Below are 16649 nucleotides of genomic sequence, written 5' to 3'. Positions count from 1 at the left end.
ATTAGAGTCTCACAGACTTTCCTGCTTAGGATATCTCTGAACCATGATCCTCAGCTCTCAGCTGAGTAGTTATCTTGAGTAGTTAGGATTATAGCGTGAGCCAGGGTGCCTGGCTTCAAGTCGTTTGCTGTTGACACACAGCAACTGTGTGCATCCCAAAGAGATGTGGTTTACTAACCTTGCATCCCAAAACAAGAGCAATCCAGACATCGGAGTAGCGTGAAGCACAGAAGTGTGTGTTGGTCAGAGAGCAGGACACGTCTCTCCCTGTCACCTAGGAGGGACACAAGGCCAGGGCTGACACGCCCACCTTTGCCAGAGCCACACAGCTGATCTCTGTGAACACAGTGCAGCATTTCCCCTCAGCAGTTCAACACTGGAAAATGTAGGTGGCACTATTGGAGTTCCACTGAGAGTGATGGATAATAAAGGTGAGCACTGGTGGATGCTGGGTGTACAGGGTGTACCCCTCAGTCATGGTTGATGGCATGGCCCCAGCAAAATCCTGGGTAATGTCATGGCATGGATGGTTATTTGCGGGCAGCTAGATCTTCATGCACTGGAACCCAGGACACTATAATTCTGTGGCAGCCACTCCTCAGCCCCTTGCAAGGCTGGGGACCTATCACACTTCCTATCCCTGGAAAGCTATGCAATATGTGAATCGAGTGCTGCTCTACCTGTGTCTCTTGATCATCACCCCAACCCTAAGAGGCAGGCAGCCATAGTAATATCTTCCTCTTACCTTCCTGGAAAAGAGACGTCAAGAAGTTGAACCAAGAATGAGTGGCTGATGAGCTTAGTAGAGCTGGGATTTAAATCCAGGCTGACTGATGCCACAGACCGCTCTCAATAGTTAGTGAGCAGGGTGCCAGTGGCTCATATCTGTATTCCTAGCTATTCAGAAAGTTGAGATATGAGGATCTTAGTTCAAAGCTAGCCTGAGCAGGAAATCCCCTGAGTCTTTAATTAACGAGAGAGAGAGGGGGGTGGGGGGAGAATGAGCTAGAAATGGAGCTATGGCTCAAATGGTAGAGCCCTTAGGTAAAAAAGCTAAGGGACAGTGACAAAGCTCTGAGTTCAAGTTACATTGCAGGCATTAAAAAAATAAATAAACCCAAATTAAACAAAACAAAACACCAGGTAGGCCTGCAGACAGGGAGCGGGGCACACGTGACAGGTGCAGCTTCGGACGGCCCTTGCTGTCATCTTCCTGTTGCAAAGATGGCCACTCAGTGGACACTGCTGGGAGAATGGCCTGGTGTATCATGGAGCCAGCCCAGGTCAGGACTTAGACTTCATTTTGCACCCCTCACCGTCATGCTGATGCCGAGGACCTGGAGACACTGGATGGGGTCAGTCACCACCCATGTCACGAGCAGGATCACGTCAACCATCACCAGAGCAGCCACCAACCCCAGCAGCTGTAGGTCTTTAATAATCTGCAAGAGAGTCCAGGTGAAAACATCCTCTTGGTTGCTGGCTATCTGACACAGACATGGGAGAGTCACACAAGTTGTGAGCTGCAGATCAAGGGGCAGCCTTCCCACGGGGCTTGAAAAGCACCCATCAGAGATGGGATGGGGAGAATTTGCAATGCCTTCCATGCACTTATCATTACTGCCACTAACTATTTGTACTTGTTTTTTTTATCTCCTGCCTTTTTTATTCAAAGGCAATTATAAAGTAAATACACTAGTATTTCTAGATATGTTTCTGTGAGCATGTGGAGAAGTGTGAACTTCCTAGGGCTTGAACTCAGGAACTTGGTGCTTTCCTTGAGTTTTTTTCCTCAAGGCTAGAGCTCTACCACTCAAGTCATAGTTCAATTTACAGGTGGTTTTGTTTTGTTTTGTTTTCTTTTTAATGTTAATTGAAGGTAAAAGTTTCCTTCCCAGACTGGCTTTGAACAGTGATCCTCAGACCTCCACCCTTTAAGTAAGAAGAATTACAGGCATGAGCTACTGATACTTGGTAATGTGGGTGTTTTAATCTCAAAAGAAAAACTCACTCTAAGTGGGTAGGGCTAAGATGGGGTAGAATTATTGATAGTTTTTATGTCCATAACACTGACTTAATATAAAGAGAATATTAATTTTACAATTCTAAAACTTCAGGAAAATATATCTGCCATGACAGAACACTGAAAAATGGCAGAGAAAAGGGAAATAAGGATTGTGTGAAGGCCCCAGCGAGGTGGGAAGGCAGTACTGAAGAGCTGAAGCAGTAATGGGGATCAAATTGTTGCCAAGTAATGACAAAAAGAACCACAAATAGCTGCATGATTCACCATGCATGTTAGATAAAAAGGAATCAGTTGCCCAATCTCTGTTCCAAACCAGCAACAAAGAGAAGCTCTTCACACCAATCAGAGAAAGAAGACATATAAGCCAGACTGGAGGCATGGTTCATGTGGTAGAGTGCTAGCTGTGAACAAAAAAGTCAAAGACAGGGTGAGGCCCTGAGTTCAAATCCCAGTATGAGTCCCACATGAGTGCTTGTGCACACATACACACACATACTCCTACATTTTATGCAGATAAACAAGAGAAAGAAGATATCAGACTTCCCATAAAACACTAGTCCAAGTGAGAGGGAAAATTACAAAGTAGTTATAAAGAAAAAGGGAAAGAAAAGAACAGAAAAATCTCAGTCTAAACTTCTATACTCAGAAATTTATCTTTCATGGGTTAGAGATGACTTATGAGAGGGAAGGAAGAAGAGAAAGAGAGAGGAAAGAGGGAAAAGAAGCAAAAGAAGGAGGATGAGGTACTCAAAGGCAAAATATTTGCAGTTATACAAAAGCAGAAAGAATTTAGCCCTTATACATACAGACAGACACAGACACAGAGGCCCAGACATACAGACACAGACATACAGACACAGACACACAGGCACACATATCTGTTAGGTATTTTCAGGCAACAGGAAAATGATACCAGAAGAAAACGGGGGTCTATGTAAGACGTTAAGAGCACCGGGAATGGGAATTCCATAGAAAAATATGTGGCTTACTGTTATTACTTAAATACCATTTAAACAAACATAAAGACAGTTTCATATAGGATTTATGTATGTAAAAGTAGAAATAATAAGAAAGAATTGGATGGGGGAAAAATGGAAATATACTATTATACAGTATTTTTTTATTTTTCCAGTCTTGGGCCTTGAACTCAGGGCCTGAGCACTGTCCTTGGACTTTCTCAAGGCTAGAGCTCTACCACTTGAACCACAGCACCACTTCCGGTTTTTCCTATGTATGTGATACTGAAAAATTGAACCTGGGTCTTCGAGCATGCTAGGCAAGCACTCTACCACTAGGCTAAACTCCTGGCCCCTATTATACAGTATTTATACTATACAATTATATAGAAGCTCTTCCAGAAACTGAAGAGGAAGGAGTAGTTTCTAACTTACTATCTAAGCAGCATTACCTTGATACCAAAACTAGAAAAAGATATTATCAGAAAAGAAACTTAGATATCCAATAAGAGCACAATTCTAGGCACAATTTTATATGAAGGAATCTAACAATATACGAGGAGAATACTACATCAGGATCACTTGGAATTCATCTCAAAAACACAAGGTTGATTTCACATCATAAAAATAATTTGACCTGGCCCGGGAGTTTGGCCTAGTGGTAGAGTACTTGCCTAGCATGCAAGAAGACCCAGGTTCAATTCCTTCGTACCACATACATAGAAAAGCCAGAAGTGGTGCTGTGGCTCAAGTGATAGAGCTCTAGCCTTGGTAAAGCCCAAGGACAGTGCTCAGGCCCTGGGTTCAAGCCCCAATACTGACAAAAAAAACCAGTTTGAAATAACCCATTATATAAACAAACGGTGGAGTGAAAAAACAAACAAACCCTCTTTATTAAAACTTTCCAAAGCTGGACACTGGTAGCTGGCATCGGAGACTGAGATGTGAGGATGGAGGTTCAAAGGCAGCCAAAGCAGGAAATCCTGTGAGAGTCTCATCTCCAGAAGCAGAGCTATGGTTTGAAGTGGTACAGCACCAGCCTTGAGTGAAAAAGTTAAGGGACAATGTCCAAGCCTGGAGTTCAAGCACCAATACTGGCACAAACAAACAAAAACCCCCAACCGTGTAGACACTTTCAAAAAAATCAGAATAAGCAAAAGCTTCCCCAAGTGTATAATCAGCATCCATGACAGTGGGTTTGCTAACAGCTACCCTTATTTAGAATTGAAAAGCTGAATGACTCAAGAACATTGGCTCCTACCATCTCTATTGGCGGTTATATAATTGGTAGTAGCTGGAGCCACCAGACCTATGTCCATAAGTGACCTGATCTATGTAGAAAATTGAATGGGTTTTCCTATGAAAAAGCTTGGAGAGCAAATACATAGTTTAGGAAGGATGCAGCACACAAATCAACTCTATTTTATTTTCAACTGTATTTTTGTATACAAGGAAGAGCAAAATTGAAAGTAAAATAAAAACACATGTCCAATGGCATAACAATATAAAAGGTAGAAACAAGCTGTTAAAAATTGTCAAAGACCTTGGGCTGGGAATGTGGCTTACCTAGTGTGCTTGAAACCTTGGGTTCAGTTCCTCAGTACCACATAAACAGATACAGCTGGAAATGGTGCTATGGCTCTAGTGGTAGAGTGTTAACCTTAAACAAAAGAAGCTCAGAGACAGTACTCTGAGTTCAAGCTCCAGGATTGACAAAAAGAAAAAAAAATGTCAAAGACCTTTGGTGAAAAATACAAAAACTGGAGAAAAATCAAGGGAAACCTAAAGAAATCAAAGCAAACCTAAATACACTGTTCATGGATGAAAAAGCATAACATTGCTGAGAAATCAATTCTCTACAGTTTGATCTGTGCATTAAATACTATCCCTAGAGAATTTTTTACAGAGATTGACAAAGTGATTTAAAGAATTTCTATGGAGCTGATGGCTCAGGCTTATAATCCTAGCCATACAAGAGGCTGAGATCAGAGCCTAAGCAGAGGAGGAACAGGAGCAGGAGGAGGAGGAAGAGGAGGAGGAGGAGGAGAAGAAGAAGAAGAGGAAGGAGGAAGGAAGAATGAGGAAGGAGGAAGAGGGGAGGATGAGGAAGAAGAAGAGGAGGAGGAGGAAGAAGAGGAAGAGAGAAGAAGAGAGAAGGAGAGAGAAGAGGAGAAGAAGGAGAAGGAGAAGGCGAAGGAGAGAAAGAGAATAAGAAGAAAAGGACAAGGGGAGAAGGAGAAGGAAGAGAAGAAGAAGAAAAGGAAGAAGAGGAAGGAAGAAGAGGAGGAGAAGGAGGAGGAGGAAGAAAGACAGACACTCATTTCCAATTTACCAGTAAAAAAGCTAGAAGTGGAAGTGTAGTTCCAGTGGTAGAGCACCGGCCATGACCAAAAAAAAGCCAAGAGAGAGCACAAGACCTGGAGTGGGAGCAACAGTATCAACATGAAATTAATTAATGGAAATAAATGGGTTAGCTAAAACAACACTGGAAGAGAATGACACAGTTGGAAAACTAGCACTACAAGATTTAATACAAAGCTTACAGAACTCAAGGTAATGTGATTTTTGACAAAGATGCAAGAATAATTCAGTGAGAAAAAGAATTTTCAACAGATGATATAGGAACAAGTGGAATCACAAGTAAAAAATAAGAACTTTGGAGCTGGGAGTCTGGCCTAGTGGCAGAGTGCTAGCATAGCATGCACAAAGACCCATGTTCAATTCCTGGGTACCCCATGCATAGAAAAAAAGCCAGAAGTGGTGCTGTGGTTCAAGTGGCAGAGTTCTAGCCTTGAGAAAACCCAAGGACAGTGCTCAGACCCTGAGTTCAAGCCCCAGGGCTGGGGAAAAAAAGAACTTTGCACAAGGTAGAGTGGCTCATACCTGCAATCCCATCTACTCAGGAAATAATGATTGAGAAGACTGTGGTTTGAGGCCAAGCAAACAGAACATACAAAAACATGGAAGAATAACTACAAACTTCATCACTGTAACTATGTCAGCAAACTAAGCCAGATACATAAAACATATACATAGTATGGTTGCATTTATATAAAACTCTGGGCTGGGGCTACAAGAATGGAGCAGGAGAAAAGCCTGAGGAAAATTGGATGGTAGACAAGCTCACTGCACATCATGTTTCATGGGTGTCTACATATGTCAAAACTTTTCACACCATGTGTTCTCAATGGATACACTGCAGTACATGTCAATTATGTCTCTAGAAAGTTATGTTTGAAGAAAAAGAATCAGTGTTTTAGAGGGATGGACAAAGCTCTTGTCCTAGGAGGCAATCTTCACCTGTGTGGTTGTGTGGCTACTCAGTGCTAAGGTTTTGAAATTTACTATGATTCAGTAATGTTTGCTTTAAAAAAAAAACCAAACAAACTGCCATCATTCCAGAGAAAAGATTGAATGGTTGAATAGGCAAAGCCTATAGCCAAAGCAGCTGCCACTCAGGCAGGCTTTAGGTCTGGATAGCCATATAAGAAAATCTGATCAAATGAAGGGATGTGGTTCCTCTGACCTGTTATGCAGGATTTGGAGAGGAGGGGGAGGAGGCTGTCTGCTGCATGGACAGCCTCTGGCTCTAGGCCCAGCCACAGGCTTCCCAGTATTTTCTCATGCCTGCTGCATAGAAAAGAACTGGGCTCCAGGGAAGGAAATGACTGCTTGCTTGCTGTGACTTCCCTGTGGGGACTCTCCTCCTTCCACTTCCAGCTCACGTCTATGCCAGGTGCCAGGCTCTTTGAGCATCTTGTTCTCCCTCTCCACAATGCCAGGGATTGGCTAATTTACTGGTCCCACAGGGACTGGGGTGGGTGCTAAGGTCCAGCTCCCAGTAGTGCCAACTTAAAATCTGGGGCTTCATGAGACACATGGCTCAGAGGTTTAAGGGGAGCAACAAAAGTTGGAGACTGTTCTAAAGGGGTGAAGCCCAGCTTCTCCCATTTTTGATGGGCTGTGAAGCTTCCCTCTGTAATCCAGCCCAAGGTACCTACTCACCACTCTCTTGTCCGGGACCCTCTGAGTAAACACCTTGTAGAGTCTCCAGCTCTTCCCTAGAAGGGGGCCAAACACCAGGGAGGTCCCAATGCACAGCAGGGACAGTCGTGCCTGTAAGTGACAGGCATAAAATCGAGAGTCACAAAGGAACCTGCACTGGCTCTCCGTGCATTCTGAGCTGCTCAGGCCTATGGAGGGCGTGGGGAAGAAAGCAGGCCTCCAGTGTACTTTCCTCCCTTGGATGCCCAAAGGATGCAAGAATTACCCTCTCATGGGAGCAGCTGGTAAGCAAAACAGTGACTATAATGCAGGCATTATACTCCAAACAACATACCATGTCACCCACCTGAATGAGAGTTTCCATTGAGCTCCCCACTAAGACATCTGGAACCCCAAAAAGGTAAGCACTACTGTAAGTCAGACAACTGCCCAGTAAGGTCACCACATTCAGATTAGGACTGGACATCTTCACAATCCTGGATGGGGAGAGGAGAAAGGCAACGCATGACCTTTCTTATAGGATCAGAAATCTGCAAGATCCAAACTTCTTCCCTGGGCCTGGAGTGTGGCCTAGTGGTAGAGTGCTTGCCTAGCACAATTGCTCGGTACCACGCACACAGAAAAAGCCAGAAATGGATTTGTGGCTCAAGTGGTAGAGTGCTAGCCTTGAGAAAGCTCAAGGACAGTGCCTAAGCCTTGAGTTCAAGCCCCATGGATTGGCAAAATAAAAAGGAAGGGAGGGAGGGAGGGAGGGAGGGAGAGAACCTTTTTCTCTAGGGTCAACTCCTCACCAAGCACCAGACTGGCTCTCTATTCTGTCTACCTCACTGATGAGCTGGTGTGTGACTTAATCCTCTTTGCACCCATTTTGTTGGAACCCTGCAGTCTGGTTTTGTTTATGTGATTCAGCACTGCGTACTATCCAGATTTAGAATTCTTCCCCTTTCTGATTTAGCACAGATGAACTCAATTCTGTTCGTTGTGATGAAATAGACATTACAGTTGTCACATCTCAGCCACTGGTGCCGCAGCACTGTCTGAATGGATGTTCTATGGACTTACATATACCTTCATTTTTTTTTCTTGAACAATTTCACTGAAAATTTGCCTCAGAGAAGGACAAAATGAATAGAAGAATAGAAGCTGATTTCTGTTTTGTTTGGCCCGGTGCACACCTGCGAAGCCACTTTAACGGTGAATCATCTCCAATTCAGTAGAAGAATCATGTGTGTCTCGGGAATGTCTTTGTCATTATGTCACTTAATTTTCTTTGTTGAACTAAGATGAAACCTTTATAGTTGAACATTTGAATGCAGCCACAACACACATGCTTTCATAAAGCTTGAAAAATTAAGCATTCTAGACTTGATTATAAATAATGACAGCCATGTATCTTGTGTTCCATTTATTAAGAGTTAAAGGCCTGGATGGTTTAAAACAGGTAGGATTTTTTTTTTAAATGAATTATATAACGGTCTCATTATTTCTTTACCTTCATCTATTCATTGGAAATGTGAGCAAAGAATTTTCTTAATTTTTTTTTCTGTATTCAAGTAAAGCCTCAATATATCCATCTACATCTAGAGAGCATCTATGATCCTGGGTTATTATTTCATTTCAATAATCTTTAGTGCATTCTGATGCTTAAGCTACATGTATAAAATTGTTTCACTTAAAACTTTAAAAACACATTAAAAAATTCAACTCAATCCTTTGAATTCTAAAAATCAATGATTAGGTTAACTTATTATTATTATTATTAATAATAATAATAATAATAATATCATTTTGGCTAGTCCTGGGGCTTAAACTCAAGGCCTGGGCACTGTTCCGAAGCTTCTTTTGCTGAAGGCTAGCACTCTACTGCTTGAGCCACAGTGCCACTTCCAGTTTTCTGGTGGTTAATTAGAGAAGAGTCTCATGGACTTTAGTTCTTGGGCTGACTTTGAACGGGGATCCTCAGATCTCAGCCTCCTGAGTAGCTAGGATTACAGGCATGAGCCATCAGCACCTGGCTTGATTTGGTTAACTTATAAATAAGTTTTTCACATAATTATTTATATAACTCTAGTAATGCTAAAGAAGCAGCTATAAGATCAATTCATACACACACACACACACACACACACACACACACACACACACACATTTTGCCAGTCCTGGAGCTTGTACTCAGGGCCTGAGCACTGTCCTTGGGTTTTCTCAAGGCTAGAGCGCTATCATTTGAACCACAGCACCACTTCCAGCCTTTTCTATGTATGTGACACTGAAGAATTGAATCCAGGTCTTTGTGCAGGATAGGCAAGCACTCTACCTCTAGGCCAAACTCCTGGCCCAAGATTAAAATATTTTTTAAAAAAACACTAAAAATTGGGCCAGGAGTTTGGCCTAGTGGTTAAAGTGCTTGCCTAGCATGAATGAAGACCCGGGTTCGATTCCTCAGTACCACATACATAGAAAAAAGCCAGAAGTGGTGCTGAGGCTCAAGTGGTGGAGCTCTAGCCTTGAGAAAGTCCAAGGACAGTGCTAGGCCCTGAGCTCAAGCCCAGGACTGGCAAAAACAAAAAAACAAAAAAACCACTAAAAATATAAAAATATTTAGCTTCATTATTTATCTGTAGGGCATGTTCATTTATGTTTACATTTCAGTATTTTTTGGGGGGGAGGTTGGTCATGAGGCTTGAACTCTGGGCCTGGGTGCTGTCCATCAGCTCTTCAGCTCAAGGCTAGCACTTTACCACTACCCGGTTTCTGGTGATTAATTGGAGATAAGAGTCTCACGGACTTTTGTGCCTGGGCTGGCTTTGAACTGTGATTCTCAGATCTCAGCCTCCTGAAATCATTGTTGTTCTGAAATCATGATTGTTCTGTTTTAAAACTCATATCTAAAGGATAAAGCAAAATGACCCATGAATTGCCATTCTTTGTTTATTTCTTAGTTTGTGAACATATCCTTAACTTGTCAATATAGCAAACAAATTTCAACTCTGATTGCCATGCAATAAAACAGGATAATCTGTTTTGCAATTAACTATATTATAGTTCAAATGTAAAGAAACTACTACCTGAACTACAGGTATTAAATACTGAAAAAATTAATAGTTTATTGTAAGTTGTTTTGTTTAATAATCTAGGAAGTTCAAAGCCATCAGCAGTTCCAGTGCCATTTCAGGTACAACTGGGAATTTAGGAATCTCAGTGGAACTTTTAGTGTAGTGAACCTTGTAGGTAAAACACATGCATACTTTTTATAGCACATTAGAAGCTATCTCTCTAAAACTGACCTCATTGATTTCATTCTTGGCAAACTGACCTGGGCAACTCAACATGGCTTTTATTGTTCCTGATGTCAGTGCATGCACATTTTTTTCACAATAAATTCATGACCATAAGAAGATATTAACTAGACATACATTGCATCAGGGCCTTCACAACCACCATAGGTTTTCTCCTCTCCATCTATTATGTTCTTTTACAAGTTTACTTTGGTTCCATAGGAACTTTAGTAGTTTCTTGCCAATTCTACTGCTAATTCAACTGCCACAGCAGTCTTCCTCAGTGTACCACCATAGCCCCTTCACCAGGGCCAACATGTATGACATTAAAAAAAAACAAAAAAAAAGCCAGGCTTTTGCGTGTAATTCTAGCTACTCAGGAGGCTGAGATCTGAGGGTCTTGGTTTAAAGCCAGTCCAGGCATGAAAGTATGTAAGACTCTTATCTCCAATTAACCACCAGAAAACCGGAAGTGGTGCTGTGGCTCAAGGAGTAGGGTGATAGCCTTGAGCTGAAGAGCTCAGGGACCAAGCCAGGCCCAGAGTTCAAGTCCCACGACAGACAGACAGACAGACACACACACACACACACACACACACACACACACACACACACACTTGAAGGCCAGGAGTTTGGCCTAGTGTCGAGTGCCTAGCATGCACAAAGATCTAGGTTGGATTCCTCGGTACTACATACATAGAAAAGCCAGAACTGGTGCTGTGTCCTCAGTGGAAGAGGTCTAGCCTTGAGAAAGCCCAAGGATAGTGCTTAGGCCCTGAGTTCAAGCCCCAGGACTGGCAAAAAATAATAATAAATAAAAATCCAAAAAAAATCCCACATTTGCTTTTGAATTTGGAGATTTGTTAAACTGAGTCTGAATGTGGTTCAAGATTGGGGCAAAAGGCATTATGTTGGTATGCTGTAATTATTAGATGCCTTTCCCAAGATGTCACAACACAGGCATTCTGAAGTGCTTCATGGGTGGAAGTAAATGGAGCCATTGAGCTTTGAAACCCAGTATGAATGTCTTTCTAAAAACGTTCCATAGCAAAATAGGAGTTAAATCATGAGAAGTTACTGAATTTCCTTTCAAGCCACTGTTTCTCATCTGTGCTACAATGGGATAATAAATCTATATCATACAAAACTCCAGACAGTTTTAGAACATTATCTGAGGTTTGCCCACAAATCTAATCTTGTCTTTTCTTAATTTTTTTATTGCTGGTTCACTTATTTTTTAATGTGTGAATCAATGTGAACATAATTCAAATTCTGCACACCTAAACTAAAAGTAGTGTGACCTCTATTTATACTGAAGTGCAGACTCACAGTGTCTGGCCCTGCTCCTTCCTGTTTAGTCTGGACCTCCTTTTTAGTGGACCATTCATGAATCTTTTAACCTCTGGAATTCTAAATTCTTAAATCATAATGTCACCATTTTATTCTACTTTAGAACCCACTCCAAGGTTACACCTTGGGTCTTATAACCTTTTGGAATAGTTCTGCCTTAGGAATTCTAACATTGACCTGCCATTTTTTCCCCTCCCTCCCTTCCTTCTTTCCTTTCTTTTTTCCTCCCTCCATCCCTCTCTCTCCCTCCTTCTTTTGTTCTTTCTTTCCTTTATTCCTTCCTTTCCCTCTTTCTTTCTTTTTTAAACTGATATCCATCCAAAGGCTTCAATTAGGGAGGTGCCTAGACCCTGAGTTCAAGCCCCAGGACTAGCACAAAAAATTCCTTGTCTTCTCCTCTAACCTGTTTCTCCCACAGGCTTCCCCTGTTCAGATCACAGGAACTCTATCTGTTTGGACCCAAAATCTCTGTCAGTTGGACAGGAGGCTGAGATCTGAGGATTTCAGTTCAGAGCTAGCCGGTGAAGGCCATGAGATTCTTTATCTCAAATTCACCACCAAAAAACTGCAAGTGGAGCTGTGGCAGAGCACCAGTCTTGAGAGAAAAAGCTAAAGGATAGTGCCTAGACCCTGAGTTCAAGCCCCAGGACGAGCACAAAAACAAACAAACAAACAAACATTGAAGCCATTAACTCTCACTCACTTCCCACATTTAATCTGTCCTGCAATCTTGGCTCTATCCTTGAAATATAGCCAGAATCCAATTTCTTGCCCCATCCTCTACTGCCACCACCTTATCAAAGTATTACTTGCAGTACCCTGCTTATCTGTCTCCCTGCTTCTACCTTGGAACTTCTCCAAAGTTTGTTTCCAACACAGCAGCCTAAGTGGTCCATTAAACATAAATCATATAATCACTTTTCTGCTTAAAATACAAATGGTTTCCATTTTTCAGAGGAAAAGCCAGCTTCTTCCAGGGTCTTCAAATCTTCCGTACTTGGTCCCCATTTTCGCTCTTACTTCCCACATCCCCTTGGACAGTTTCCTTCAGCCTCACAAGACCCCTGCTATACATGGAAACAGATGGTTTGTGTGCTCGTGCTCTCCCCCCCCCCACACCATTATTCGCCCCCCCTTGCCCTGAGTCTAAAGTAGTATTCTCATTCCCATATATTCCAGATCACATATCTGTATGGCTCTTTCCCTTTCTCCCTTCACATCTAGTTTACTTGTGGCCTTGATCAAGGCCACAATGACCTCCTCTTTTTGGATTGTGCCCCTTCAGAAGCAATGCCTCTGTGCCTCTGATCATATAAATGAATATTTATCAAAATGAAAAAAAAAAAACAAATGTGTCTCTTCTCCAGCATTCCAAATCCTTCTTAGCTTCCCCATCTGGCTAAAGTCCTTGTTACCTTTCAACCCAATATAAAATTTATGTAGTTGTTATTATTATTATTTATTGTCTTTTGCCAATTAGGGTTGGTCATAATGAACTTCTGGTACTAGAACCATAGGTGGACATGAAAACACTTGCTAAACACTTGATGAATGAAGTATGGAGCCCTCCCATAAGCTTGTTGGACCATAAGCTTGTTGCTCATTGGCAGTCTATGACTTCCATTTCCCTGGCTCTTTTTTTTTTCATTTTATCTTTATTGTAATTAATAGAAGGGTTAAAGTTATATTCGCCAGATAGAAGGTGTATTACTTCACACACATTGATACCCCTTCTTGTGTTTTTGTCCCCATTTCCCTGCCCCCACCCCCTCTCCTCATCTTTTTTCCCCCATTCCCATTCCTTTTCAAATAAATAAATAATCGTATACACAATATATCCCTGGCTCTTTTTTGCAACTACAGGCTTCCTTTCTCTCCATCCAGTTTCAGATGTCTGGTTAGTTGTCTGAAGTCAGTGATGTGTATAAGGAAACTACCAGGAAGCTGAGATCTGAAGATCTTAGTTTGAAACCAGATCTGGCAATAAAGTCCATGAATCTCTGATCTACAATTATCCAGCAAAAGAGTCAGAAGCATACCTGTGTGTGGCTCAAGTGGTAGAGCACCAGCCTTGAGCAAAAAAGCTAAGGGAGAGTCTAGGCCCTGAGTAGTCCATAACCATACTTTGAATGCATGAATGAACTATTGAAATCAGATGCCCCTAATTCCTTTTTCTTTTTTGCTCCTTCATCTTGCCTTTTCCTGGCAAAGCTCTGCTCTGTTAGGTGGAAGGATGGGAACTAGACAGGTGAGCCAATGCTCTAACGTGACAGATCTTTGGAATTCCAAGGGAAGGGGTTCCTGAGCTGGCCCAGTACCAGTGAGCTAAGACAAGCAGATCACATTCTGGGCAATGGAAGTGATTTGGGGAGGGATCCCTGGGGTTGCTTCTAGAATGGCTGAGAACTCCCTGACAGTATTGGACACACACACATACACACACACACACACACATACACACACACACACACACACACACACACACACACACACACACACACACACCAGAGACACAGTGAGGCTCTGACTTAGCATAGGGCTTCTCAGCATGGCACTGAAAGGAATCTAAAAATAAGTAAGATCCCAACAGGATAACTCTGAAGCTCTTTGTACTCTCAGTCTCTTTATTTCCTAGAAAGTGCAGCATCCGAAGAGTATTCATTCACATATCGCATGCAAAAATATGTTCACTTGTCTCCAATGAGATCAGGCCACTGGAAAGATTATTTTCCCCTCGGCTGAATCTTTGCTAGACAATTCCCTGAGGAGATGCTTTTGTCCAATATGTCGCTTACATCATGTGTCAAGGACCATCATGTGACAGGTCCAGATATATGCCAACAGCTCTTGCCAAGCAATTGATGGATGAGACTTCATCTTCGTGACCACACAGATTTCCAACTCTCAACTGACATCAGCCTCAGATGTTAACCACATGCACTGCTCTCACTGGCTTCAGGAAAACGTGCTGATTTTGGACTGATTTACTGTTTGCAGCTGGGCTAGGGAGCATAACTTCTTTTTTTTTTTTCTTTAACAATCTTGAAACCAGTAAATAATGTTTTCCATAAGCACTCAGCACTAACTGTGGTCCTGGATGCTTGGAGTCGTAAGTACTTGTCTAGCTTTGTGTTAACATGTCGAGAATGTGTTCCCCAACTCACAATGTTGTCAGTTCAAGCTGGACGTACCTGGAAGATCAAAGACTCACAGGACAGCTAAATGGTTAGCTATGCCTGGACCTGATGAAATCTAAGCATCCTTCCCGCTCTTCCCTTCTCAAGTCATTGCAGAGGCAGGTTTTTTCAGCTGGCTGCTGACTTAGTAATAAACCAGTCACATCCACTTTTGCCTTTTCTTCCTCAGCCAGAAGCAACAGGCTAGCTTGGTTAACAGAGATGAGACAGAATTTACAACCCATTGAAGCCATCAGTCAACTCAATCATCCAAATAAAATAGGTATTTTAAGTACAAAAGAAAACTTGTGAAATATCTTGACTTCCAAATTCCTCTTCAAGCAATAACCTCAGAATCCTTATGCTTTATGAGGTGCAGTATCATGAATGAGCACCCTGTGTAATCTGAACTTGTGAAGGACATGGGAAGGTAGAAGGGATGAGTGTGTCGTGTTCTCACCTCACCTCACCTTGTTAGGATACCATATTTTTGGTTTTTAACCTTTGTATTGCAAAGGCATTTTTTTGTTCTTCCCTTTTAGAACAGAATAACATAGAAATGTAATATTTTTTTCTATGTATGTGGTACCAAGGAATCGAACCTGGGTCTTCATGCAAGCTAGGAAAGCACTTTAACCACTAGGCCAAACTCCCGGCCCCTAGAAATGTAATATTAAAACTTCTTTTCTCAGAATGTCCTAGGTCATTCAACAAAATCTATGCATATGAATATACATTTGCAGTGCACATATTTCAGAATGCATGAGTTCTGAAACAAAACAAAGGGTTGAGTTTAAAATTCATCCTTAAGCTGCCTGTTTATAGCTCCTATCTATAATTCTAGCTACTATCGAGGATCTGGAGGATTGAAGTTCAAAGCAGGCCCAGGCCCAAAAGTTCTCAATTCTCTTTTTTCCAATTAACCAGTAAAATTCTGGCCTGGGGGTATGGCTCAAGAGGTAGAGCACCAGCTGAGAGAGTGAATGCTGAGTTCAAGTCCTGGTATGCACACACAAAAATGTATCTCTGTGGGAGATTTACAGTAGAACAAAATCTAGATACACCTCCAGGATACTGAAACAAAAGTCATATAACGAATGATTGTTGTCCTTAATGTACTATGTTATCTCTCATCTCCTTTGCTGTTCCTTGGGTATCTCATATTGTTACAGTATCTTACTTTGTTATCTGATATATTGAATTTATTTGTATTTGGTTATTTGAAATTTGATAGGGAAGGGGGGAAAACCAAGACGGGGGGGGGGGGGGTGGTAGGTGGGGGAGGGTAATGGGTACTAAGACATGTGAAAGGGTATCAATGTATGTGAATTAATGCACCTTCTATCTGGCAAATATCATGTAACCCTTTTATTAATTACAATAAAAAATATATAAAAAATCTAGATACATAAGGCCATATAGTATGATGCTAAATATAAGGACCTCCATATAATGAGTGACTGTTGTCCTTGATGTACTGTGTTATCTCTCATCTCTTCTGCTGTCCCTTGGTTATCTCATATTGTTACAATATTTCACCTTGTTATCTGATATATTTTATATATGCTTAATTGGATATTTGAAATAGGATAGGGAAGAGGGGAAATCAAGATGAACAGGGAGAGAGGGGAGGAAAATGGAGACCATGACATGAGAAAGGGTATCAATATTTATGAAGTAATGTACCTTCTATCTGGTGATATACTGTAACCCTTCTATTAATTACAATAAAAAATATGAAAAAATGTATCTCTGTGGCCTAGTTTGGCCTAGTGGTAGAGTGCTTGCCTAGCATGCACAAAGACCCAGGTTTGATTCCTTGGTACCACATACATAGAGAAAGCCAGAAATGGTGTTGTGA

General features: G+C 41.7%; 1 protein-coding gene and 1 pseudogene across 2 annotated transcripts in view; both read right to left on the bottom strand.

Annotated features, from left to right (window-relative positions):
- Gpr156 (G protein-coupled receptor 156) overlaps positions 1 to 16649 on the bottom strand; it is a 66560-nt gene that overhangs the window by 23456 nt on the left and 26455 nt on the right. The window contains exons 1-5 of one of the 2 annotated variants that reach the window (XM_090345673.1): positions 7779 to 8404; positions 7334 to 7463; positions 6988 to 7098; positions 1317 to 1442; positions 179 to 274 (exon numbers count right to left, since the gene is read on the bottom strand). In XM_090345673.1, the coding sequence (XP_090201799.1) occupies positions 179 to 274; positions 1317 to 1442; positions 6988 to 7098; positions 7334 to 7453 (453 nt within the window). In that variant the 5' untranslated portion in view covers positions 7454 to 7463; positions 7779 to 8404. Of the gene's footprint in view, positions 1 to 178; positions 275 to 1316; positions 1443 to 6987; positions 7099 to 7333; positions 7464 to 7778; positions 8405 to 16649 lie in introns of those variants that run through there. The other variant, XM_090345666.1, reaches the window with a different exon arrangement.
- LOC150069280 (elongin-C pseudogene) lies at positions 10110 to 10402 on the bottom strand (annotated as a pseudogene).

Source organism: Megascapheus bottae, chromosome 1, assembly GCF_031878675.1.
Source record: "Megascapheus bottae isolate mThoBot1 chromosome 1, mThoBot2.hap1, whole genome shotgun sequence".
In the NCBI taxonomy this organism is placed as follows: Eukaryota; Metazoa; Chordata; class Mammalia; order Rodentia; family Geomyidae; genus Megascapheus; species Megascapheus bottae.
The sequence above is the reverse complement of the archived record's forward strand: the minus strand, read 5'-3'. Positions and strand labels throughout refer to the sequence as shown.